The sequence below is a fragment of the Cricetulus griseus genome, chromosome 5 (assembly GCF_003668045.3).
Source record: "Cricetulus griseus strain 17A/GY chromosome 5, alternate assembly CriGri-PICRH-1.0, whole genome shotgun sequence".
In the NCBI taxonomy this organism is placed as follows: domain Eukaryota; kingdom Metazoa; phylum Chordata; class Mammalia; order Rodentia; family Cricetidae; genus Cricetulus; species Cricetulus griseus.
In genome coordinates, this window is record NC_048598.1 from 26,784,068 (window position 1) to 26,811,911 (window position 27,844).

A 27,844-nucleotide genomic window follows, 5' to 3' on the forward strand; every position below is an offset into this window, starting at 1 on the left:
GCCAGGGACAAGATACTTAGGAAGATCACCCCCAGTGACCTGCTTCTTCCTACTAAGTCCCATCTCCCAGAGTTTCCAACTCCCAAATGTCCTAAGGACCAAACACTCAACACAAGGAGCCTGGGGATAATACTTCATGTTCAAGCTACAATGGTGGGTGTCTATATCATTACCTCTTTCCGTGCGGCTTCCAGGGTTGGCTCCCTCCTATGTTCCTTTGTTACCCAGCAGCCACCTGAGATAGCAGGCAAAAAGACCACCCTCAGGGGCTGGAGAGATGGCTTCGTGGTTAAGAGCACTGGTTGCTCTTGCAAAAGCTCCAGATTCAATTCCCACACCCACATGGTGGCTCTCAACCATCTGTATGTAACTCTAGTTCCAGGGTGACACCTTCTTCCAATCTCTATAGGCACCAGGGACACATGTGATGTACATAAATACATACAATCAAAGTACTCAAATACATAAAAATCAATAAAATGTTAGAAAGACCACCTCAGGCCACATTTTAACTTAATTATCTCGGTAAAGAGCCTATGTCAGGGCTGAGTCATGGCTCAGAATTTAAGAACTCTAGCTGCTCTTCCAGAGGACCTAGCTTCAATTCCCAGCACCCATATGGCAGCTCACAGCTATAGTTCCAGTTCCAGAGACTCTGACACCCTCACATAGACATCATGCAGACAAAACACCAATCATTTGCTCATAAAGTTAAAAAAAGAGAGAGAGAGAGAGAGCGATCCTATGTCCAAATACATTCTGAGGTGCTGAGGATCAACAAGGGAACTATAACAGACTCAATCCAACCCATAACAGTGCCCCCCCCCGCCCCTCACTGCCCTGCGTGGGTGACAACGGGAAGGTCCCAGTAGGAGTCAACTCCATAGCCATCGCTACTGCTTCTGCCTGGGAGAAGAATGTCAAGGGCTGTAAACACCACAGCCCTTGGAATTCTTTGACCCCAGTGGCCTGGGGCCACCTGTCACTCACCAGCTCCTGTCATGCGTGTCCGCTGCCACATCCTAAGGGCACAGAGTACAGTGTAGCTGCAGAGATTTCCTCACTCTCTGTCCCCCTCCCCTTGACTCCCCATGGCTTCCATCAGTCACTTCCTTCTGGGTCAATAAACTGGTGACACCCATGGATAATGCAGGGCAGAGTGCAATGCTGTGGGCAACATTTTCAAATGACTCTGAGTCGCAGGCCTCCAGGCCAGCTTCTCCTCCCATATCTACACCTGACTCTGCCCTCAAGGTATCTTCAAGATGTTCTTACTGGGATTTTATTCCCCTGTGATTATTTTATGTAAGAAACCCTGCCTTCCCGTTTAAGACAGAGAAGAAAGCAGTGCAAACATGGGTAGAACACACAGGAATGGTAACATGAACCTAGATGGTTCCTGTCACCCAGCCATCCCCAGTGCCTTTTCCCAGAGGAGGGCATAGCTGGGTTATCAGGTCCAGGTGGAAGGAACTCTCCTACCCTTGGCTCCTGCCTCCTCCTAGCTTTGCATCCCTCATTGGGCTACTGCTCCTTTCTTATTATCTGGATTAGAAAGAATTTAAGTAGAAAAGTAACTGAACCCCTTCAAAGTTGAGCTCTCTCCATGGCCAGATACTTGGTGTTTTGGTCAAGCAGTTGTCATGGGAACCCAGGCGGATCCCCCCACTCCCCCCCCCCACGGCCAGGGACAGCCAACAGTTGCTGCCTCTGGGAAGACAGATTTTCCCATGATTGTGAGAGGTGTGAACGGCCCCAAGGCTAGCAAAAACTTACCATTTTGCCACTCTTGCAAATTCTCTGCCAGTCTTTGCTGATGCTTGGTGCTACGTCCACCATGTCCAGTTACTCTCTATACTTGCTATGGATTTTCCAGCCATTTTTCTGTTGTTACTTCATATCCATCTCACGGTGCTGGAAATATTGCACGTGTGTCATATTTAATGGGAGCATAATGGTTTATGACCTTTGTGCTCTACCGTTGACGTCAGCTCTTCTCTGAAACAGCATTCAGGTGGCTTCTAATTTTTCACCTTTATGGGACTAGCACTTTTCTGTACAGTTATGTGTAAACAACACTCTTTCTCTGCCTCCTTAGTAAATATTCTAAAAACCACAACAAAGCACTTCAGACCTCTTAAGGGTATTCTTCCAAATTACTGCACCAACAGGGGCAGAATTAATCATTATGTAATGCTTGAAGCAATTTTTAAGGAACCTATTCTCACCATAAGCTTTGGCTTCTTACCACAATGACACATTGGGTTTTTGCCATTCTGGTAAGTTGGATAACAGTACTGCAGTGCTTTGCGGTTTATTAGTGGTGTTATTGGTGCTTTCCTGGGGAGGAGGGCACAGATATAGGATGGGACTGTGTGACTTGGTATTTTCTTGCATGAGAAGTTTTTTCTTCTCTGTTGCTTTCTAGGCTTGGTTTACCCAGACTTCACACACACGCAGACATGGGAATACCCTGAGGAGCCTTTGCCTCCGATGTCTTCTTTAGACTCTAGCAATGGTGCACATGCCCAGATGTATGTTAGGAACCTGTAGGGAGAGTTTCTAAAACCTCTAAGCCTGGGAACTGCTAGAAATAAAAGAGAACTGAGCAGAAAGCTGGTCTCAGTTAATACACAGGGAACCGAGACACCGCAGCTCAGAGCCTGGATCCCAAAGGCAGAAACTCCCCTGGCTGCTGCTTTGAAACCAACTGATTTTTGTTGCATATCTATAACAGCCAGTCTCTCTTCTAGAAGTATGGGAAATCCAAGGTAGAGCTGTGGTACCGGCCTTCATGGGACGGTTCCAGTCTAGTGAAAGGAACAGAGAGCTTCAGTGTGGCCAAACAAGTTCTATGAGAGAGGATGGGAGAAGGGTAGTGATGGCACACTCAGGGAGAAAGACCATGAAGGCCTCCTTGGGGAGGTAGCAAGGAGCCGGATCACGGAGGATGAAGAACTATCTAGGTGGGGTCAACGGGTTCAGGGCATTTGAGGTACAGGAGCAGCGTGTGCACAGGGCCATGGAAATGTGCAGTGTGTAGGGAGGGCCGTAAGAGGCACATGATGGGAAGTTCAGGGGCCTAGAAAGAGGCTTCCATGGCTGGAATTCCAGCTCCACCACAGCTCTGGGGCCCTGGGCAAGTCATTTAGCCTCCCTGAGTTCCACCCCCACCATACCATCCAAAAGGCAGTAATGAGGATGCCGTGGGCTCATCTTCATGGTTCTTGCCACATGGGACATGTCCAGTAAGCGTTGGCAACTACTACTGAGGAAGTAAGACCTTCTCAAGAGGAGAGATGAGCAGGGGCCGTGTGTTCTCAATAGGTCTAGTATCCCTTATCAGAAATGCCTGGGGCCAGAATTGTTTGTTAAAAATGATTCTGTTATTCTTAATTATGTATATATGTCTGTGTATGGGTATGTGCTTGTGAACACAGGTGCTCACGGAGGCCAGAGGAGCTAGAGTTACAGATGGTTGTGAGCTGCCTGACGTGGATGCTGGGAGCTGAACTCAGGTCCTCTGGAAGAGCAGCAAGTGCTTTTAACCCCTGAGCCGTATCTCCAGCCCACAAAATAATTTTCATCACTTGGGTGGTGGTGGTGCACGCCTTTAATCCCAGCACTTGGGAGGCAGAGGCAGACTAATCTCTGTGTTCAGGGCCAGCCTGGTCTACATAACAAGTTCCAGGAAGGCCAGGGCTAAACAGAGAAACCTTGTCTCAAAAATAAAATTATGCATATATATATAATCTTAGATTCTTTTCAGATTCAAATATGTGACTATCTTGAGCTATTTGTGTACAAGTAAACTATAAACATGAAATTCCTGCAGGCCAATGATAATTTGTAATACAATTATTTTCTAATTTTGGGGCGGGGTGGTAATGTTGAGACAGGGTTTCTCTGTGGCTTTGGAGGCTGTCCAGGAACTAACTCTTATAGACCAGGCCGGTCTCCAACACACGGAGATCTGCCTACCTCTGCCTTCTGAGTGCTGGGATTAAAGGCATGTGCCACCACCACCTTGCTTCAATTATTTTTCTTTTTTTGGTATTCCTTCACTTTGTCTGCCTCCTGTCACATGAGATCAGATGTGGTGTTTCCATCCAAAGAGTTTTGCATTATGGAGCATTTCTGATTTGGGATTTGAAGATTAAGGATGTTCGACCCATACAAAAATGATCTGAGCAGAGAGAGCGGGTACCGTGTAACAGGTACACCAAGTGGGAACATGGCTGAACTCAATTTTAAGAATGACTATTTGGGCAGCAGAGGGGGGGAAATGGATAAGAAAAACAGAAGCAAGAAAACCAGTTAGGTGACCATCGTCAGCGACCACAACTGAGGGAGAACCGATAGCAATGTGAGGGTCAGTGGTCACAGTGTCATGGAAGCCAGGTCAGAAATAAATGCTAAGGACAAAAGCACTAGGCTTGGTGATTTCTTCAAATGAGACATCGAGGAGCCAGCATGGTCTATTTCTGGACTGCCACCCTCAGTCCTGAGCTCAGCCAGGTCCTGCAGAGACAGCATCATGTCCTCTCTAGAGGGGGCTGTCATCAACACCCTCTGTGACCCTGGGGACAGACTTCCTGGGATTGAGAAGACAGTGGAGGAGGAACACAAGAGTCCCTTGTTTGCAAAGCTGGCTGGAGGCTGCGTGTGTCCCCATGGAAACCAGGTTATCTGTTTCCCCTAGTGCACTCTTCTGCAGAAGATACCCCAAGCCTGAAGACTGGGGACCTGTTCCAAGCCTGTCACTAATAGGAACCATCAATTATCAGGATGTCTTGAGCTGCTAAAATGTGTGGTCCAGGCACATCTCTGCCTGGAAAGGGGTGTACTTTGCTGAGAGGAAATGGCTTGAGCCAGATACGGCTTTGTTTGTTTTCCCTGTGAAGAAACGAGACCATTTTCCTCTCATCTTTTATTTATTTTTTAGGGAGCAGGCAGATATTTTTAATTCCTCTAGCTTCCCGCTGTCTACAGGTGTTTCCTATGGGGTTGCTATGGAAAGGGCAGATTCCATGACATAATTTGCTTTGCTCCCAAGGGCTCCCAAATCCCTGCTGTGGCCGGTACTGCTGCCTTGGATCCTCACTGGCAATGTGCAGTGACTGCACTATTCTACCTACCCCCACCCCTCCCCCCAACCCCAGATCCAACCCCTCACCCCAAGCTGTCTGGAGGTGCAAAGGGGGAGCCTCCAGGCCCAACAACACACTGCCTGTGGAGTCCCTGAGGACTGGGGACTGGGCCGAGGGAGGGAGCTGCCAGGCACACAGTAGAGCAGTTCTTGACCTCTAACCTGTAAGACAACTCTCCCATCACTTACAGGGCAGGTGAGGCATTCCCTTTGACATTAAAAACAAAAAGTCACCCAAACCTAAAACTCTTATGAAAACACCATGTTTTCCATGAACCCGAGAAGCCTGTTACAGTAAATTAAATGTGTGTGTGTGTGTGTGTGTGTGTCTGTATTGGTGTCTTGCCTCCATGTATGTCTGTGTGAGGGTATCAGATCTTGGAGTTACAGACAGTTGTTAGCTGCCATGTGGGTGCTGGGAATTGAACCCAGGTCCTCTGGAAGAACAGTCAGTGCTCTTAGCCAGTGAGTCATCTCTTAAGCCCAGGAAATCCTTTTATAAAGTGAAGAAACTATTATTAAAATAATAACTCCTGCAGTTTGTTTATAGCTACATGGGTTTATGATACCTTGTGCCTGTCTTTTAGACTGAATAGAACAAATGTTTGTGGAATATAATTATGTAGCTTCTTTTAAAGCCTTTACAGCCATTCTACAAGATGCCCTCCCTTTCTGGTTTTTGGTTTTTGAAGGCAGGGTTTCTCTGTGTAGCCCTGGATGTTCTGGAACTCACTGTGTAGACCAGGCTGACTTTGAATTCAGAGCTCAGATATCTGCCTGCCTCCGCCTCCCAAGTGCTGGGACTAAAGGCGTGTACTATGACGCTCTAAAGGCGTGGGCCACCAGTTCTACTGAGATAGTCTTTATTTTCTTTTCCTTTCCTTGTGTGGGGATGGCAGAGTCTTTCTCTGTAGACCAAGCTGGCCTCAAACTCCCAAAAATCTGCCTGCGTCTGCTTCCCAAATGCTGGGATTAAAGACATGCGCCATCACACTTGACCAAATGATTTTTTAAATGTGTATTTTATATTTTTAATTATGTGTACATGTGTATCTGTGTGTAGTTATGTTCTTGTGGGTGAAGGTATCCTTAGAGGCCAGAACAGGCCATTGAATCCCCTAAGGCTGGAATGACAGGGGTCATGAGCTCCTCAACATAGATGCTGATTCATTTCATTGATTAGGAACCTAAGGCTCAGAATGTTAGGAGGATGAATTGTTGTTAAGGGACAGGAGGAGGATTTGAACACAGGCCTTTCATCTTGTCTGGAGTATAAGTCTTTTGTCTTTTATAGTATAATTCTACTTAGAATCCAAGGAGGAAGAAATAATACCTTTGACGTTAGTTAATACTAGGAACGCATTACAAACATATAAAAATTAAAATTAATATATTAAGCCATAAAACTATCACATGGAATTGTTGAGGAAAGTGGGTGGTGTATGTATGTCTCTGTATTATTTTGTCCATCCACGCGGTGGGCAGAACTTGAGCTGCTGGCGGAGACTGCCCACATGGCAGTGGGGCTCGGGTGGCTTTGGCGGAAAGATTTATCGTTAACAATACCTGGCTTGGCCAAACATGCCATTTCCCACCCCCCACTCTCTCTCCTTATGTATTATAATTTTCAATTGAGAATCAGATCGAATTGATGATTTGGAGTCTTCGCTGGGTAGCAGCGGCCATATTCATTTAGATGGATGTGAGTTACTCGCCCATCCCTTATGTCATTTTCTTGGTCTCTAAAGACCCTGAGATTTATGATGTTTGCCTCTGCCCCCATGATGGGAGAGAGGGGCATGTCACGGACTCAGACTGGGGAGGTCATCACCCCAGGCTCAGAACCGCATCTTCTGTCCCTGCACACTGACCTGTGGAGTGGAAGTAGACCTTGAAGACGTGAGGCTTGCACACTGAGTCAGACTCAACAAATTTTGATCCCAATGCCATTGGGCCAAGCACAATGGGAGATCACTTCATCTCTGTGATTTCCCAGAAGTGGGAACTGATCTTGCAGTACCATGCACCTCCTAGGATACAGAGAGAACTAAGAGCAGATGTCTGTAATGTATACACAGGAAGTACTCCATCTATACTGGCTCCTGTCTTTTTTTTTTTTTTTTTTTTTTTGTCCTTTCCCAAACTAATGACTTCATGACCTCCCCTGGGGATGCAGTCTGCTTATTGCTAAGGATATGAGTTTATGCTGGGTTACTCAAGGCTCTTAGGAACTCAAGGGTGTGGAGAAGAAAGGAAGTCACCTGTGCTCCTCCTCCTCTCTGGAAATCTGCTTCTTCTGAGTGGATGGTGAGGTCAAGTGGCTGTTTGATTGCCCCCAGGAAAAGAAGAGGCAGCATTTTAAAATGTGTCCAGAGCTACTGCAAATTGGCTTAAGTTTCCATTTTCCTAAAACCACCATCAGGGCATGCATATTTACATTCAGTACCAAAATATCTTCATGCAGTTATTAGTAACTTTACCTCCTCCTCCCCTCTGGGCATGGATGCCCTTTCATAGACACCTGGGACTTGGAGTTGACATTTGAGAGGCTGGCAACTCCCTCACCAGGGTGTTTTCCAGGTTTTGTTCCCACGTTCAAGCCACACCTTCCTCAGAGAGCAGAGCTCTGAAATCTCATGTCAGCAATCCAACTCTTTTCCTATATTGAATATTTTATATTTTTATATATCTTGGACTTTATACATCAGCTCTGAGTGCTGTCTAGTGACACATGCCAGCGCGCACATGCTAAATCAGGTACCTTTTTACATGACCGAGATTACACCAGCACACTGGGCTTTCCCGGCACTGCTTTCATTTGAATTGTTTCCCTCAAATCAGCTCTCCTCCCTAGAAACCTCATGTATGTCTTTCTGCAGAATATCTATGTTCATATAGCTAGACAGTTGCATGTGTTTGTGCACATGGGGTACAGATGCAAATATACACACATAAGAGGCAGCAGGTTTTACATAACTGGGACCATATATTGACTTCACTATGTCTGTGATTCTGTATGTCTGTGACAATGTTTTTGTGAAAGTTCAGAACGTTCTTTCATTCCTTGTAATGGTTTTGTAATAGCCTGTTATGTGGATAGACCGTAAACCATTTCCTTTTTTATGGGTATTCTTTGTCGCCAGTACTTTACTGCTGTAAACAGTGCTGCGGGCGGCCTCTGTGCCCATATACATGGACTTTTTACAGTCTAGGAGGTGGGCAGAACATGAGGCTGATCCAGGAGGATTTGTATAATCTAGTTTAATAGATGCTTTGCCAAAACACGGAAACAACTCATATTTCCTCCAGCAATATATGAGGGCTCCCCAATGGGCTCTGGCTCCTCCACTTCCTCCTTCCTGCCTGTGTGGAAGGCGTAGCAATCTCAGTGCTACTTAAAGCCACACTTCCTCACAATGAGTGAGTCTGAGCATCTTTTTATGTTGACTGGCGTTTCACATCTGCTTTTCTGTGATTGGCATATCTGTGCTCTTCAATTCAATTACATATGTATGTATGTATGTATGTATGTGTGTATGTGTGTGTGTGTGTGTGTGTATGTATGTATGTATGTATTCTTGTCATGCCGACATGCTGTATACGACAGATGTTGCCTCCCTTTTGTCTGTGTTACAAGCTCTTTTCCAGATCTACTGTTTTCTCCTATTTGTAGCATTTGTACCTAACAAGTTTTTAGGGACAGGGAAGATAGCTCAGTGGGTAAAATGCTTCTATGCAAGCAGGAGGACCAGAGTTCAGATCCTCAGCCCCCACATAACAGCTGGATCCCTCTAACCACTGGGGAGGCAGAGACAGGAGACCCCTGGAGCCTCCTGACTAGCCAGTCTGGCTGAATCAGTGAGTACCAGGTTTAATGAGAAACCTTATCTCAAAAACCAAGGAGAACGACAGACAGACACCCAACATTGACTGCCAGCCTCTCCATGGGTACGCACTATGCACACACATACATGAACAAGTATACATATGCCACATACCAGAAACAGGTTTCAAAGGTTTTAATAATTACAAGGATCTTTTGTTTTTTGAAGTTTTTTTTTTTTAATAACATCTAGGATCTCTGTCTCCATTTAAAAAGGGAAGCATGTCATATTGATACTCATGTGTCCTTCAGCGTGCTGCTTCATCAGTTTGCCTTTGAAATCCCAGGAACCCCAGAACCAAGTGTGGGAATTTAGCAAAGTATGCTGAGTCCTAAGTAACGGCTCCTCTCAGGCCTCGCTGAATCCTGTGGCTGCAGCTTCCCTTGGGCTTGAAGCCCATTCTCTGACCAGATCCCATAGCAGATACCAGTCTGGAATATTTCTGTGTTTTAGCTGCTGTCTTCCTGTCCCTCCTCTGCAACCCCTCCTCCATACACTCCTTAAATGGAAGTCTCTGCTCTCTTCTATACTTTGCCCTTTGTGTGGTGGACTACACATGGAATGTCCCTGAACTCTCCATGCCCCTGCTCCAGACACTCCCAGTATTACAAGGTCCTTTCCGGTAGTCTTGGTAGGGTCACCCATCCTTCCCTGGACATTCAGCACTCTCTGAAAGGATGTCTGCACCACTGTGGGATCTGCCCCACTGTCTTGGCTTTTACAGTCTCTCTTTGCATGGTAGGGATTCAGGTCAAGTGTTTTCCCTTAAAATCCTCTACAGTTTTCACCCCTTCAGGATAGCTTCCAAATATTTTGGCTTCCTGTTTAAAATCTTGCATTTATAGAATACTTAAGCTGATAAATATTTTGCACACTCTCTCATTCGATTTCTTTTTTTAAAGATATATTTATGTGTATAAGTGTTTTGCCTGTGTTTGTCTGTGCACTGTATACGTGCAGTACTCTCAGATTCCAGAAGAGGGTGTGAACTTCCCTGAAACTGGAGTTATAGTCTGTTGGGAGCCACCATGGGATGCTGGGAACTGAACTCCAGGTCCTCTGCAAGAACAGTATGCACTCAGTGTGCCATCTCTCCAGCATCCTCATTTGATTGTTACACAAGCCTATGATAGTTAGGGTGACTGTCTTCCCTTTACAGAAAAGGCCCTGAAAGTTCCAGAGGCAAAGTCATCCACCCACAGTCATGTTAGAATAAACTTAGTATCAGGCTTTTGTTTCCACAGCTCTGTCTCTAACCACCTTGGGCCTGTCTCATCCTCTCTCCTCTTCCCCTTCCTCGGTTTGAGAGTATGATCTACCAACACATGCAGGTTTTCAGAAAAAAAAAAAAAAAAAAAAAAACCCTTTATTATGTATATGTATATGTTTCTGTGTGCAGGTACCTGCAGAGGCCAGAAGAGGGTGTTGGATGCCCTGGATCCCAGGCAGCTGTAAATCACCCAATGTGGGTCCTGGGAAGTGAACTCAGCTCTCTGGAGGAGCAAGCAAGCACTCTTAACCCCTGAGCCATCTTTTCAGGCTCACACAAGCAGTTTTTTCATACGGGTTATGAGATCAAATTCAAGTTCTTAGGCTTGCATGGCTGGTGTTTTTACCCACTGAGCCTCCTCAGTGCCCCTTCCCCCAGTTCTTCCAGCTTGTTTAGTGTTCCCGGCTTCAATTCTGCCTTTCATGGTTTCAACCTCTCTTCCATTAGCTTCTTACTGTGCTGGTCTTTAACCTCTATTTGCATCACGGTTCTCCAGTTGGACTATCAACTTAGCAGCACAGGGGCTATGGTTTATTTCCCTGTGAACACTCCCCTTATTGTGTTAATTGACTGCTTTTTATTTGTCAAGAATTCTTCCTAGTCCCCAGGGGGAAAAAAAGATGTTTATTCAAGACTCTGCAGGAATATTGTCCTAAGTTTCAGTTGTCTTAAAATATCTATGACCATAAGTTTACAGAAGTCTGTGTTCAACAGTGACTATGCAGATTCTAAACACTTTGGGGTCATAGTAAGTAAAACCAATCTAAAATAGGAACAATAAATTGGGGGGGCTCTCAATATTGATTTTAATCCCCTCGTGCACATTATTTCATTTAATGTTCATAGTGATCTTAGGTACACAGTGCCAAACATCCAGCCTCATTTTACAGAGGAGGAAAATGGAATTCTGAGGTCCCTGGCATGAAGACATCATGTCCGTTTCACTGTTTCATCCTCCTGGCCAGATCTTATCAGCCTCTGCCCTAGTGTCAGGCTGACTACATGCAGGCCCTATTGGGCCAGTCTGACTTCACTGCCAGCACTATCCTGACCCAGGTGAAAATGAACCCCATTTCTACTGTCTGCTTTCTGAGAGGGTGCAAAAGGTCATTTTCAGCTCCAGGTGCTCTGTGTGAAAGCTAAGCTAGCAGTTCTCTTTTGGAAAAGCCACATTTTTGGGCATCCTGGGTACTGCACAGACAATAAGGAAATGTGTGGTGTGCTCTGGGGTGATGATAGTGTAGAGCACTGCCTACATTGCCCACTGATCCACTGTTGATTTAGAAAGAAGGAAGGACGGGGGTGCTGGGAGAGAGGGAGGGAAGGAAGGAAAGAATGAAGGAAGGAAAGAAGGAAGGAAGGAAGGAAGGAAGGAAAGAAGGAAGGAAGGAAGGAAGGAGAAAAAATAATCTTGTGAGTCACCTGTCAAAGTACCTGTGTGTGGAGCAGGCTGGCTGGACTCCAGCAGAGATTCCCTGGGGTGCAGTGGAGAGTATTTAGATGTAGCTGCAGAAGGCTGGTTTGTGTCTTAGCTCTCATGGGCATTATTTCTTGGGTCGGGGCCAGTTTCTTTCTGGGTTCACTTGTGGGAAGGCCTTCTTGAGTCTGTGTTTCCTATGAGGGAGATAACGTACACACAGTGTCTGCTGGGTCCCAGCTCTTCCTGGGTAAGGGTTTGAGCCACCTTTTTCTTGGTTCATTCCTTGATGAAATGAGTGTGGAAGATATGAGATAGCTCACGGAATATTCGACCATTGAGTTGAAGATTTTAATTAAGTCTTCTAAAGAAACACCCTGTTCTAGGTTAGTCATTAAAAACCAGAGAAGACAACACCCAGGGAAGGAATATGAGATTGTAATAAATTTCTTAGCTCCATGTACACACATGGGGCTCCAACTGTTAAGTAATGGATTCATCAGGGGACATTCTCCCTCTGTCCTCCCATTACTATTCCAGGACCCCAATGAGCTGCTGAAGTTTAATGAAAATGTGCAAACCTGCTTGCTTAGAACCATCCCTGGCTGACTGTCTCTTTCCACTTTCACTGTAAGGTCCTGATCTATATTTATCAGACCTTCAGAATGTTGGCCTGGTGGTGTCAATTTGCTGAGGCATGATCTATTCCTTCATTCTTCACTGGCAGGCATTGTTTGGTACCTGCTATGGACCAGGCAACCTGCTAGAGACTGGGAGCTGACCACATTGTTTTTGTGCTCAGAGCTGACAGTAGGAGACGCTCTTAGAGATGTGTCTTAAAGGTCCTCTTTATTCCAGCCACACAAGTTTTCCAGGTGCCCAAGCACACCTCTACACACACACACACACACACACACACACACACACACACACACACACACAACCACTCACCTTGCCTACACCACTTCTACTTAGTTTAAATGTCACAACTTGGATCAGACATCTCTCTCATATGCTTTTCTCATCCTTCTTCTCTGCAGCACTTTTTGCCCTGATAACTATAAACAAGTTAAAATAATGATTGCTGTTGAATGGACATCTTCCACAATACCCTCCATTATGAAAGGAACTATTTCCTGGCACGCTCTGAGCACTTTGCGGTGCAGGGCACAGGCTACCGGAAGCATAAATGCACGAGTCTAAGACAAGGTAGGACAAAGAGGGAACAGCTATTTCTGCCCAAGTTTGGCAGATGGATGTGAGCTGCCTCTCCGGAGTTTGTGCAAGTGCCCAGGCTGCGCTTGGGGGCCGCTCAGTGTCAGTTTGCCAGGAAAGGTCTCTGTATACATAGGCTCCCAGCACTCTCCAATGCTAGACAATGTTTTGTCAGTGCTGTTAGAAAGGCTTGTGAATGCAGCTATTTATTTAAGATAATTATTTATCCGTTAGCTCCTTCTACCGCTATATTGGACAGTTCTACATGCATTACGTACAAGAACAAACCAGGGCCAAGTCAACTCAGTGCGCATGAGACATTTTCTTCATGTTTGCAAACAACCTATTGGCTGTGACTTCAAACACTGGAAAGGCCTGCTATGGGGGAGCTTCTCCTCTAAAGGGACTGTGGCTGAGTTATACTAGGCACTTTAATCAAATAGTCATGTTTTGTAAAACCATCGCAGCACCTATGCAGTGACTAATGGGGAAAACCGTTTAGCTTCCCCCGTTCTGTTCACTAGCACCTAGTAGTTTAAACCCAGCCCTCCTGGCTTCCACAGACAAGCCCTCAGCTGGGCCCTGAGTTGCATGACCTGTCATTTTCAGACCAGCCCTTGCCCTATCTTCTCATTATAGCTAATGTGAGACCACTAATCTGTGGACCAGAGAACTCTGTACACATTCCCCAGAGTGACTCTAGAGAGCATCGCTGTCCCTGCTCAGGGAGTATAGCCCGTTACGAGCTCTCTGCTTCAGTTTCCCCAGTCATGAGAAGCCAGTGTTCCTCCTTCTAGTCAATAGGATCTATTGTGTTGCATAAGGTCTCTGAAGCCTGTCCATAGATGGGCTGGCATTTGAAGGTGCTCAGGGCACGGTAGCTACTGGAATTACTAATGGGTTCTTCTGTCTATGAACTGGGTTCACAGCTCAGATGGAAGAGATAGTCCCCTCCCCCATCCGTCCTTGTGAGGCTCTCAACAGTAGGGACTCCAGAGCTCAGCAACACACACTCCTGTGGGTACCCCAAGCATGAGAGTTCCCGAATAAAACCCCCACTCCTGGCTATGCTGGTTCCAGCCTGTAGGGAGCCAGGAGAACTCTGCTGTAACAGGAGAGGCAGCAGCTGACTGGCAGGCGGGCCTGGTCCTTGGGAAATTTGTTCTAATCTTAGAAGGTAATCTCCACCTCTGCTGTGGCCTGGGAGACAAATGTCACAGACCTCAGATACTCATACACTGTCACCGCTGTGGGCCCCAGAGAAGGGGTTTTTTGTGGGTCTCTCTAGGTGGCTGCCCAGAAAACTTAAGGTGTACAGTGGGAGCGACTCTCTAGAAGGTCAGGGATATTAGTAGAATCACCAGGGCGAGCACAGCACAGAGCTAGGAGGTTCTCAACACGCTTTGGAAAGAGACGGCTTGTGTGTTTACTTTTTGATGAAGGTGGACAAGTTGTCCAAGAATCAGGTGTGTCTGACTGTTTGACTCTGGGACATGATGTTGGCATCTACAAAGTTCATAGTCAAGAACTGAGCAAATGAGTTAAAAAATAAAACCAAACAACAATAAGGACCCCTCATAATGTTTTAAGTAATTTTGTGTCAGACTGCATTCATAGCTGTCCATTGCTGACTATGGTCTGTGACCCTTTATTCCCACCTGTCTGAAAACTCGGCTGTCACCTTGTAGTACAAGCCAAGATTCAGCCCCAGGAGGCTGACTCCCTCAATGCCACACTGGAGCTGCTGGGTTTGTGTGTTCCATCTTACTTACTTGTCTGAGTATTCTTCCTGTGGCGCCTTCTCTAGCTTCTTTTCCTCAGCCCTGCCTCCTCTCTGTCAACAACACCCTTGCCTACCCAGAAGCCTCTTGACTCTACTTGGACCTCCCTTCTCCCCCTCCCTCTGCAGTCACCAATTGGGATGCCTCTAGACAAACCAGGAGTGTCTGCTGTGTGTACCCACTGCAGTGTCATCACCCCAATCACAGCACCCTCAACTAGATGCCTCTCTTTGCACTCTCCTCCCCTTCCTGGCCTCATCTACACAGGTGAAGGCCAGCCCCTTCCCTCTCCATCTATAAGGCTAACCCATCCCACTGTGTTGACCGTGTGCCACTCACAGGCTACACATCCACTTGCTGCGGCTTCTTTCCATTAATCCAACTGTTTTCTCTCTCTCTCTCTCTCTCTCTCTCTCTCTCTCTCTCTCTCTCTGTGTGTGTGTGTGTGTGTGTGTGTGTGTGTGTGTTCCTCACTCCCCTCTCAGACAAGGTCTCACATAGCCTTACACTTGCAGTGTAGGTGAAGATGCCCTTGAACTTCTGATCCTCTGTCTCCACCTCCCAAGAGCTGGCTTTACAGGTGTGCACCAGTACATCCAGTTTATCAAGTGCTGGGGCTTGAACCCAAGGCCCTACCAACCGAGCTGCATCGCCAGCTCCATCGTTTGTTTCTTGTATGTGCTCTAGTTCAAAAGCAGGGACTTCTCTTAGCTCCTGCACTCCCAGGGCTCAGTAAACATGAGGGTGTTTGTAGATCCTTGGACAACCAACTGGCTGCCTGTAGTAAATGATCACCAACTTAGTTATCTATTGTTTGGGAGATCAAAAGGTCAGAATGGGTCTTAATAACTGAAACCAGTCTGGAGACATGAGAAGAGAGGCCATTTTCTTGTCTTTTTCAGTGTCCAAAGGCTGCCTGCCTTTGTTGACTTGTGGTCCCTTCCCAGTGGTCAAAGACAGCAACAGTGGGTGGAGTCTTAGCTCCAGTCACTTCCTCTGACTTTCCCCCTGCTATCCTCTCTCCTTTAGGGATCTTGTGGTTACACAGGGCCCACCCAGACCATAAGATCGGCTGAAAGGCAACTTTATTTCTACCAGCTGCTTCCTCTGCCATTTACCATGTGACCGTGCATTGGGACAGCTTCCAGGGACTAGAATGTGGACACATTTGGTGGGGCCAGAGGAACATTAATCTGTCTCTCATGATGGCTGACCTATTTGTTATACTTTAATCCTTGCTTCCAGAGGTGCAGACTGTCCTCGTCCTGTCCTGCTGTACACTTCCTCCAGGGTGCTCTCTCATTCTCTGTGTCCTCAAAGTCTTGTGGCCCTCTAGTGTACAAAGCAAGCCTGGGCTCATTCTGATGTCATAGATGCAGAGGCTAAGTCTGCAGGGGCTCATGCGATTTGGCCAGAGTTACCTAGAAAGATGAAGTCCCAAGAGAAATGAGGCTATCCTAGAGAAGAGGCTAGCCCAGAGGCTATCCTCAGCAGACCTCCGAGAGCTTCCTGCAGTAGGGGGCTGGAATACATATAGAAGTAACAGAAATGGCCCAAACCAAGGAGATGGATGAGGAAAAGAGGGAGACAATGACAACATATATGTCTTTTAGTGGTATTGCCTTCAAAGAGTGACCTCAAATTGCCTCCAGTTGCCAGCATCCCCAAGATAAATCGAAATATTCAGCATTGTGGCTGGAGAAATGGTTCAGGGATTAGTAGCACATACAGCAGCCCGGTGTGGTGGCCCACACTTTTAATCCCAGCACTTGGGAGACAGAGGCAGGTAGATCTCCAAGTTCAAGGCCAGCCTGGTCCACAGAGAGAGATCCAGGGCAGCCAGGGCTACACAGAGAAACGCTGTCTCAAAGAACAAACGAGTGCATACAACTCTTGCAGAGGACCCAAGTTTGGGTGACTCAAAACTGCCTGTAACTCCAGTTGTAGGGGACCAAACTCTCTCCTGGCTTCTGCAGGCATATGTGTTCATATGCACACATTTTAAACAACAAAAAAGACATCTTTAAATTAAAAATCTACTGCAGCAGTGTCTGCCTTGAGACTAAACAGCAGCTCTGACATTTCTGCCCACATCAGCCTGAGGAGTGACCTGTGTTCTGGAGCCCAAGCTTCACACGACAACCTTCACTTAGCACTCCTCAGGGACTGAGTGGGCACTAGAGGAGTGAGCCTGTCACCCAGGAAACTCATCACAAGCACTGGCTGTGACAGCTGTGACTCTCGCATGACTTCCTCTATGAGGCTGTCCTTGTTGCCTCTTCCCCATGCTTCTGGAATAGGGTGGTGAGTCCACCCAGCATAGAGTGGCCCTTCTTATCATGGTATGTTTTACCACCAACCAGGCCTTCAGGTAGATCAGAAGCTCTCTGAGCTCCGGCACTATGAATTTTACTGTCACCCCCCATACTTCACCACTGTTAGGCACACAGCTGGTGCCCCACCACTCAGTCCCTGAGTGACCGAATTCAAAGCCCTCTGCTGGTTCTGGCACCATTCTCATTCCAGGTACCCATTTTATAATCATCTCATCCGCTCCTTTCCCCAGCAGCTGACTGGAAGAAACTCCTCAGATGTGTCTGCAGCTACAAGGCAGACTGGGAACAGGAAGATCATGTAAATGGAGATTGCAGAACACAGGGAAGAGGTCAGCACTATGGCAGCAAAGTCAGTTTTCTCTTCATTAGACTCTCTAGGCTGGGGGTTAAGGATTTGCTACCTTTTAAAGTAATAACTCGACTGAGATATAATTGACACATTATACAATTCATGTGTTTAAAATGGACAAATAGTCCTGGCAAGATGGCTGGAGAGCTTGGGAGGGTGGTAGGGCAAAGGCCTCCAAGCCTGACAACTTGAGTTCAACCACTGGGACCCACTTAATGGAAGGAAAGAAATGACTTTAATCTCTAACGTGTACACTGTGGCACCTGTATATGAATGTGCGTGCGCACGCACACGCTCTCTCTCTCTCTCTCTCTCTCTCTCTCTCTCTCTCTCTCACACACACACACACACACACACACACACACACACACAGAGAGAGAGAGAGAGAGAGAGACTTAGTAAATATATAAATTTTAAAAATCAATTGGCATTGAATGTGGTGGTCACCTTTAATCCCAGCACTTTTGAGGCAGAAGCAAATGGATCTCTGTGAGTTCAAGGCCACTTTAGCCTACAGAGTGAGTTCCAAAACAGCCAGAGCTGTTACAGAGAGAAACCCTGTCTCAAAAAACCAATAAATAAATAAATATTACAGGCAATTAGAACTGACATGTTGGCTCATGCCTATAATCCCAGCACTTGGGGGGCTGGGGTAGGAGGATAGCTGTAAGTTTGATACCAGCCTAGGTTACAGAGTGAGACCCTGTCTCCTAAGTGTGTATGTGTTGGGGTGCAATAAAGCAATTTGTAACATATCCACAGATGTGTGCAGCTGTCATCAGTCAACATTAGAGCATTTTTGCTGTCATCTCCAAAAGAAGCAACCTGCCTCTGTAGCCACCACCCTACCTTCTGTCGTCCCATCCATCCCCTCTGGGCAATTGACAAATGATGCTTAGGGCTTCCTTCTGTTTTGTGTAATGTTTGGTGTAATCCCATTTGTATCGATATTTAATTCTCTTTTTAAAGAAATTATTTTGTGTGATAGAAGGGGCTGTGCATGTACTGTGGAGTACCTGTGAAGGTCAGAGGACAACATTGTAGAGTCATCTCTCTCCTTCCACCTCTTTGTATATCTTAAGAGTTGAACTCCCTAAGGTTACCAGGATTCCTCTACAAGCTCTACCTGCTGCGCCATCTCACAAGCTCCTAACTTTTCATTCCCTTGATAGGTGAATATTGTTCCACCATGTGACAGTGTCACAATCTACTTCTCCATTCGTTGGCTAGTGGACATGAATTTGATATTTTGATTCAAGTGCTTTAATTGACTTAGGGATCACATAGCTTGGTTGTATGTTTATGATTCCTGTGAAATGTTCCTGAGGATGGTAAATGACTCAAGGATGGAGTAAGAATATCTGCTCTGCACCATCTTGTGATAAAGTAACCCATCATAATGGTTGCCACGGGACCATTATGTAAGGAACGAGTGTGTCTTAGTCAGCTGGGCCTTCTGTACTGCAGAAGTAACACAAGAGTAAGTAAGAGAAAATTAGACCTAACTCTGAACATTCCTTAGTCCAGTCAGGCAAACTGCTGGCCTCATAACCAACATTCACCAATAGGGAACAGTTGTTGAACCATTCCTATGTGCCAAGTCCTATTCTAAGCATTTTATATGCATAACTCATTAAGTCTTGCCAATGGCTTTATAACATAGTACTATCATAATAATTCCCATTTTACAGACTGGGACCCTGGGACAAAAAGTTTGGTAACAACTGGGGACAGGTGGGCTGTGTAGACTCTGATGAAATGGTACCAACTGCGGCTACAAACCAGAACCTCAGCGTGTTTATTATGTACAGCACTGGGGTGGGTGGGGGTTAGCTAGTCTCGGTAGGATGTATTTTCAGGGGAGCAGCCTCCAGCTGTAAACTTCCGGGGTGAGGAAGCTACAGCTGTAGTTTTTGCATATTCTTCCATAAACACATTTGGGCCAGAAGAAAGCTTTGCACAATCTGAGCCTGATCCAGATGGGAAAGGCTCTGCCCATTCCTTGAGTCAGAGGGCTTGATCCTTGACATGGGCAGCTCATGTCAAACAATACACATGCACTCAGGACTCCACTGGCTCAGGACTTCGCTCGCTCCCTACAGTTAACATCCAGGGTCACAGAACGGAAACTGCAGGGCTAGTATTTGGACTCAATCTGAAGACTGAGCTGTGGCCCACGCAGAGCATGGTAAAACTGTCAGTGCACCCTGCCTGGAACACAAGGCTCATTCCCAGTCCAGTGGGGACTCCGTGGCTGCGAGCCTGCTTCTTGCTACCCATGAGCCAGCCTGCTTCTTGCTACCCATGAGAGAAGGGTGATGCAGCCACCAACAACCAGGACACAAGGTGCAAATTGTGTTGCAGCAGAGGCTGATGGATAGTAACAACTTCTCTTACAAAACAGGAAAGTGAGGCTCAATAAGGTACTGCTTATCTGCTTTCCATTGCTGTATTGACAAACACCCAAGTTAAATCAACTTTAGGAAAGGTCTGTTCAGGTGTGTTGTTTCTGAGTTTCCAGGGCTATTGGCCTTGCTGCTTTGGGCCTGTGGTAGCTACATCATGGAGGAGTGTACAATAGAGGAGACTTGTTCTCTTCGTGGCTGCTTGGATGCAAAGAGAGAGGAGAGGTTAGGGCCACAACATCCCTTGCTAGGGCATGTCCCCGGTGACTTAATGCCCTAACCCTAGAAACAACTTCTCCAAGCACCTACCTGCCTTTGGTCTCCTTCCCATTGTCACCCATCTTCCATATGGAGCCTCTTTATGTGTAACCACTCTCTCAGAATGAAACACAAACTTCTTGTAAAAGTGTATCCATGGGGCTGGCCCACACTCACTTTGACCAACCCCCTACCTCCCCACCCAACTCTGTGCCCAGATTATCCCCACTCAATTCTGGAAGGGCAACAGTTCTGCCTTGTTCACTGTTACACTCAGAGCCTAGAACAGGGTCTGTGATGAGAAGAGACAGAGACACACCCTCCAGTGAAAGGGTGGGGTTAGTGGGGCCAGCGGTATGGGAAAAGCTGGCATTCCAGAACTCAGGTGGTTTCCAGGCCATCACTTACTCACTTAATAGAAAGTTACTCTCCTACACATTTAGTTCCGCTTTTGTGCCCTAGAAGAGGCAAAAATCAGTGTGCCGCTGCTCTAAGAACAGTACCCACAGAGGCAGGCAGGACAAGTGGACCTGCCTATTCTGGTCCAGCAACCTCTCCATTATCCTAGGATGGCAATGAGGGAAGAATCGGGATAAACAGAAGAGTTAGGAACAAAAAGAACACCCTAAGATGCTACACTGATCCTTCCCAAGTATTGGTGAAGCCGCTTTGTAAGGGATGGAAACTTCCTAGGAGATAGCTCTTAAGACCCTTTTCCTTTCTGGAGGACCAAAGCAGCAAGCATCATTTATGCCTTTGATGCTCTTGGTTCACTGTTCTAATAAACAAGAAACCTTATTATTGGATAAGAGCAAAAGATCTTCCACCCTCAAGCACAGATCTCTCATTGCAATGCACTATCAGGCTTCCCAACACACCTTGTTCCTCTTAACTGTGGCCCAGAGACTATTAGGCACATTGACTTTGGAACAACAAGGAGGGTGGAGAAGCAGGGCAGAGTCAGAGAGGTAGCAGGGCCTTCTTCTGGCCCATACACAAAGGTTCTACTATGTGGATGGTCAGCAGCCTCCAAATTGTATTTACTCGACATGGCAACGGCATCCAGGAAGTTCCACACAGTCTAGACACAGGCTCCTCAGTTCTCAGAAAATCCCACAGACACGGAAAGAAAACACCACAGGTGATTTTCTCCTGGCCTCAGCAGAGTCAGACATTCTTGCAACTGTGGTCTCAAAGGTAGCTGGCAGAGCCAGGCTTGCTTGGTGACAGGAAGGGTGTAGCAAGCAAGATTCAGGCCCAGGAGGATGTCAAGGAGGCTGAGGCTGCAACTGGGTGTGGTCCATGGGTGAGTTAAGGGTGTCAAGGACTGTAGGGGAAGGTGTCCAGGTCCTACACTGGCAGATAGGGCTGAATGAGAGGGGGCCAAAGGAACCAAACTCTGATGATCGGTCTACACTTCAGGCTAAGTACTTTATGATCCAGGAAGGCTGAGGGTCTTGGGAATGCCCAAAAGGAGGTAGAAACACTGAAGTTCTTTTTTGTTTTTCTTTTTGTTTTGTTTCAAGCAGGGTTTCCAACTGAAGTCTATCTTGGAACCCAGAATGCATGGGTTGCAAATGTTGCTCGGTTGGTAGAGTATTTGCCTAGCATGCACAAAACCCTGGGTTCATTTCCCAGTGCTGCATAAAACTGGCCATTGTGTTCAATGCATGTAATCTCAGCACTTGGAGAGAGGAAGCAGAGGTCAAAAGTCAAGATCACCTGGCATGGTATTGCACACTTTTAATCCCTCAACTCAGGAGGCAGAGGCAGGTGGACTTCTGTGAGTTCAAGGCCAGCTGCTCTACAAAGCCAATTCCAGGACAGCCAGAACTGTTACACAGAGAAACATTGTCATGAAAACAAGAAAGTTCAAGGTCATCTCAGCTACATAGTGTATTTAAGAGTAGCTAGAGCATGTAACTGTAAGGTTAACCTCAAGGCCCAGTGGGAGCTCCAGCCTGGGATGGGCTTGCAAGCTGTTGCACCCACTGAAGGAGCTTTGTGGCTAGGATTGCAATGCAAGATGGAAGCAAGCCGCTCATGGGCTAAGCCACCAGCCTGTAGATCATGCTTCCTCCATTGCGCCTGTGCAACTCAGTAGCTAATAATAATTTTGATACTTACATAATAGCCCTTTACAGTTCTTAAAGTGCTTTCACAGGATATATTACTTAACTTGTGGCCCTTGCTGGGTGCCAGGGTCAAATATTCCATGGTTAATTCCATTTGGTTTCTCCTATGTGTCTTTGGCTAAATGATGAGTGCCTCTGGGCTTCAGTGAGCATAGCACTCATCTGTCAGCATTCAGGAATTCAGGAAATGAGGTGTTCTGGAGATAGGTGGGGGGTGAGAAGCCTTGCTGGTTGAAGAAAACTCAATAGCTAGGGGACTTAGGGAAACAAACTCTGTATTAGAATCTCCTTTCACCCAACCTGTAAGCCCTAAGTGCTTCCAGAAGCCTTCCGTTCCCCTGCTGCTGAGACCCTTGCCAAGCACATCTTGAGACAGGGAAGTTCCAGTGTTTTTTATCCCTCTGAGGCTCTATTTTTAACTGGAATGTCTCTCACTGCACCACCAGCCTTCAGCGCCTCGAAGCTGAGGTAGGTGCACTGTCAGCAGGGCTGGAGTCATAAATAGCAGTGGACAGAGGCCACACTGGTGTGTAGCAGGAAGCCAGACAGATGAACAAACCGATCGTTCCACATCTTTGCCAAGGGCAACTCAACTCAACACACTCTGTCCCTGAAGCCTTTCTGATGCTCCAGGGCAGCAAAGTGTGTGTCTCTGACCACTACTCACGTGGCCAGTGGGAAGATCAGAGAGGGACCAGTCCTGAGCCCATTCAAACAGCATCTTCAGAGGGAACATTCAGGCTTCCAGGGCTTTCCCAGCAACTTGGGGGAAATCCGGCACCTTGAAATCAATGGTAGTGTTTAGTGACACAGCAACAGGAGCGAAGCACCTGACTTTGGCCCCAGAACAGCCACTCACATCAGCAGGTCCCAGGCTCCATTCATTCTTCCTACATCTGCACAAGTTTCCTTTCCAACCAGCTATGTTTACTGCACATGATTGCTGGGAGGCAGCAGGGGCCAATTCAAAACACTTGGAAACACTTTTAAGAGCAGAAGGAGGGTCTCGGTAAAGTCTGTGCACGGGGGTGTAAGTGGCATGAAGATGTATGCTTATTGCTGGAGCGCAGCATAAACCATCTCAGACACCATGATACCCATGGGGAGACAGGTGGAATTTCTCCAACTGCTACCCAAGTCTTTCTAAGACAAAGGGAGAGGGAGAAGGTTCTCTGTCTGTGTTAAGAAGTGTAACCATCATGGTGACAAAAGAAGAAAGAAAAAGAAAAAAGAAAAAGCCTAATAGCTTTAGGGTTGAGCACATAAGACCACCAAATAAAAAACCCAAAAGGTAGTCGGGCTTTGGTGGTGCGCACCTTTAATCCCAGCGCTCCGGAAGCAGAGACAGCTGTGAGTTTGAGGCAAGCCTGGTCTACAGAGCGAGTTCCAGAACAACCTCCAAAGCAATACAGAGAAACCTTGTCTCGAAAAACAAAAAACCAAACAGACAAAAAACCCCAAGAAGTGGGGATAGCAAGATGGTTCAAGGTTCAACAGGTAAAGATGTTTGCCACCAAGCCTGACAACCTGAGTTCAGTTCCCAGGACACACAGGTGGAAGGAACTGACTCCTACAAGGAGCAGACAGAATGATTGGGCTTCGGGAACTCAACCAGAGGCTTGCTTCATCTCTCTCATTTCAACAGTCTGTGCCTTGGCAGGGGCGGTGCTAGTGTCTCTCATTAGGCTGTCTGAGTTTGGTGACTATTTAATGGTTGTGGGGGTTGGGAGGGACAAGGAGCCCGGTTGTTGTTGTTATGACTGGCTGTGAGTCCAGCTTGCCGTTCTTCAAGTTGTCCTCTGACCCTCTCTCTCTCTCTCTCTCTCTCTCTCTCTCTCTCTCTCTCTCTGTGTGTGTGTGTGTGTGTGTGTCTTTTTAAATTTAAAAAGAAAACACAGGAGGAGCTGGCTATGGTGGTACACACCTATAATGCCAACAATCCAGGAAGAAAAGGTAGGAAGATCACGAGCTCAAGGTCAGCTTAGTTTACAGAACAAGACCCTGCATCAGAGAGGAGAGATAGTAAACCCAAAACCAGGTCATTATGTAGACTGTGTGTATGTAGCAGGAATGAGGTGCTGGTTCCAAGGTCAGTAACTCACCCTCTGTGTCATGCTAACAAGTGGCAGATGGGATGGACGGTGCCCTTCGGGCATCTTGAAATATCAATAAACTAATGACCAGGACTGAAGGCTGAAGCCACAGCCAGTCATAATGACAACCCTGTTCCTTGTGCTCCCAACCCCCACAGCCATTATATATTCAGCCGCCAAACCCAGAGCAGCCTTTAGAGAGATACTGACACCACCCCTGCCCTGCCAAGGCCACTGAAGCAATGAGGGGGTGGAGCAGGTCGTCTCTGAGACCCAGCAGCCCTTTCTCATCCTTTCTGCTATTGCCTCTTATGTCATTCATTAATTTAATAAATGGTCACTATTACCCAAGGCATTCACTTAAGTAGGGAAAACAAAATAGCATACCTTTGGATGTGAAAATTCTAGAAAGGGCAAATGCTCTTTCTGTTTCCTACAGAGACCCTGGCTCCAAATGCATTTGCCACCCCATTGCACCCCCATTTTTCAGAGTCATTAAACAGGGGAAGGAGGTTTGCAGACTATTGTTGATACTTCCTGTGTCTGGTGAGTCTTTGCAAAATGAGAGACCCTACCCTGACTGCCTCCTGTCCCTCAGCTCCTGTCTAGGACAAGGCCTTGTTTTATTTGTCGCCAGGGGCACATCTGGAACCCCAATACATTGTAGCTACTCCACTAAATGTAGATGACCGAATAGTGCAAGTGTGTGTGTGTGTGTGTGTGTGTGTGTGTGTGTGTGTGTGTGTAGTTGTTTTTAATCTTGAATCTTGGAATTGCAAAATACTGTTAAAAGTATCTTGTCACAGAATTCCTGATGGACCTGCAAAACAGGTGCCTTTCATAGCATCCTACTTGACCCTTCGAAGAGTAGAGTGTGCACTTGCTGACTAACGTTTGCCTCTCCTTTGTTTGCCAGGAAAGATCGGCAGAGACCAAGTCCAATGTGGACAGCTCAGCGCAGCCTTCCGTGGCCCAGCTGGCTGGGCGGTTTCGGGAGCAGGCAGCTGTGGCCAGGGAGGTAAGTCTGGAGATGTGATGCATCCTTTTCCAGGAAGGGCCTGGAGGAAGGGGAAGCCTGTCAGGCCCTGAGGAGAAAGAGGGCAGGAGGAACCTTGGCAATTACCAAATTAGGAAGAGAAGCCAGAGAGGGTCCCTCTGAATGTGTGGAATGTGCCACCACTGGCTTGAGCTCTACCAGAGTCAAGCTCCCACGGTGGCGAGCAGGGGTGAAAATCAGGCAGAGTGTGGACTCCATTTCATCCTGAGCTTCCACTGATACTGATGGGTTCTGTACCCCTCTGTCCAGCCTGGCCGGGTTCAGAGTAAAGAACTCCCCAGCACCTGCTTCTAGCCTAGGAAACAGAAGATAGGCAAGGCTGCTTCAGATCCAGAACTGAGGGTTTAGAAGGAAGCACATTTCAAAAGAAAACTAGGAATGTAGGACCAGAGGATTCTAGAAGAATCTTGCTGAAAAAGAAAAAAAAATTTAAAGTGTTATGACGTTGGACAATTGGATTAGATTGTCTCAGTCGTGCAGTGCATGGCTCCCATTAGAAGTGAGCTGAGGCTGGGCATTGGTGGTGCACACCTTTGATCCCAGCACTCGGGGAGGCAGAGGCAGGTGGATCTCTGAGTTTGAGGCCAGCCTGGTCTACAGAGTGAGTTCCAGGACAGCTAGAACTACACAGAGAAACCCTGTCTTGGCAAACAAAAACAAAACAAAAAAGTGAGCTGAGGCCGGGCGGTGATGGTGGTGCATGCCTGTGATCTCAGCGCTAGAGTGTTAGATGAAAGAGGACTAAGACTTCAAGGTCACCCTCAGTTACATAAGGACGAGGCCTCTCTCAAACAGCAGTAACTAAAGTAAAAGGGAGGGAAAGTCCCCAGGTGGAAAGGTCTGCTGTGGCCCCACGACTGTGACAGCGCAGCTGCCTTGTTCTTTTTCATACATAATTTTGCACTTTTCTCAACTAAAAATAAAATCAACCCTTGATATCTAAACAGAGGAATGCGCCCAAGGACAAAGGAAGTGCATTGATCTAAGGGACTGGTTCTGCCTCAGGGTCACAAAGGCAAACTGTGGATGTCATCTTGAGAGGCTGGCTCAGGTCCGGGGACCTCGGAGGACATTAGTGCTGAACAGGAAGGGGAAGGAGATAGTGAGGATGCATGGCGCTAATTCATTCAGCAGGACAGCCCCGAGACAGCCAGCTCCATCACCATTCTTTTCTCCTTAGCCATCCCTAACCACGCCTAACACCGGTCTCCCTTCCTTCCTCTTCCTCCCTATTGCACGATTCACTGCCTCTCTTTTCTCTCTGTGTCGTCTGTCACTCCCCCTCTAGACACCAGCCAGTAAACCAACAAGAAGGAAACCACCTTGCTCCCTCCCCCTGTTCCCCCCCAAGGTAGAGCTGGGCCAGAATGGTGAGGAGGTAAGTGCTACCCTGGGATCCCAGATGCTGGCTATGGGGTTTCCTCCTTGCAGGAAGAGCCACAAACATCACACCTTGACATCTGCTCAAGGGTCTCTCCACCTCAGATACAAGAATGAGTCTTTCTAGGTACTTCCTGGATCTTTTACCTTGGAGGCTAGCTTTCCCCAGGCTCTTACACCAAGAGCCACAATTCAATCTAAGCCAAAGGGAAATGGTGGTAGAAGAGGTGTGGAAGGGCCCTGGAAACAGAGGCTGTGCTGTCAGAGGCAGACTATAACGCTGGAGAAGTTCATGGTCTCTCCATACCCTTGAAAAGGCTGCCTATTGTTCGGGATCAGTGGAAGAAAACCAGAGCACACAGGAGGCCTCCTGGCCCTCAGTTATAAATAGCCAGTGCTGCCAACATAATGAAGGCTCTGGTGTCATAGATCATAGCCAGTAATAGAGTCCCAGCCTGCACGTTTGCCCAGTCTTATTTATCTAATTGTAGCTGTTAGAGTGGCTGCTGCAGGCCCCAGCCCAGCAGCCCATGAACTTTCACTGTGGTCACAGCCATGGCCATGCCAGAAACCAATTTGCACATTGTCTTCAGGCCCAGAAGGCCAAGCCCAAAATAGAGCAAGCAAGTCACACAAGCTCAGTTCCCAATTCCCCTTGCACTCCCTCTTTTTCCCTCCCCTTTTCTGGGATTAGCATCCTGATAAAAGGCACCAAATACCCCTGTGAACTTAGGCAGACCTACATTCTGTGCCCTACAAAGCGAAACGGTTGATGTAGATGAATGGCTTTTCAAGCCTTTCTGTCAACCCAAAGCTTACAAGTGCATCAAAAAGCAGAGGACTCAGGCCAGCAATATGGCTCAGCAGGTAAAGGCACTTACTTGCCACCAAGCCCAAATGACCTGAATTCAATCCTTGGCAACTACATGGTGAAAGGAAAGAAATTACTCCCAAAAGTTGTCCTCTGACCTCTATACACATGCTATGGCACATGTGTGCCACTTACACTCCACACACATACACACACACACACACACACACACACACACACACACACACACTCATACTCACTCACACACACACACTCTCACACATAACACACACAGTCACACACA

The 27,844-nt window shown here is 47.0% G+C and overlaps 1 protein-coding gene across 1 annotated transcript in view; it reads left to right on the forward strand.

Annotated features, from left to right (window-relative positions):
* The window catches only part of Rcsd1 (RCSD domain containing 1), a 56,837-nt gene that overhangs the window by 17,958 nt on the left and 11,035 nt on the right, over positions 1-27,844 (forward strand). Inside the window, exons 3-4 of the mRNA XM_027417130.2 lie at positions 25,209-25,310; positions 26,638-26,727. Coding sequence (XP_027272931.2) covers positions 25,209-25,310; positions 26,638-26,727 — 192 coding nt within the window. The remainder of the gene's footprint in view (positions 1-25,208; positions 25,311-26,637; positions 26,728-27,844) is intronic.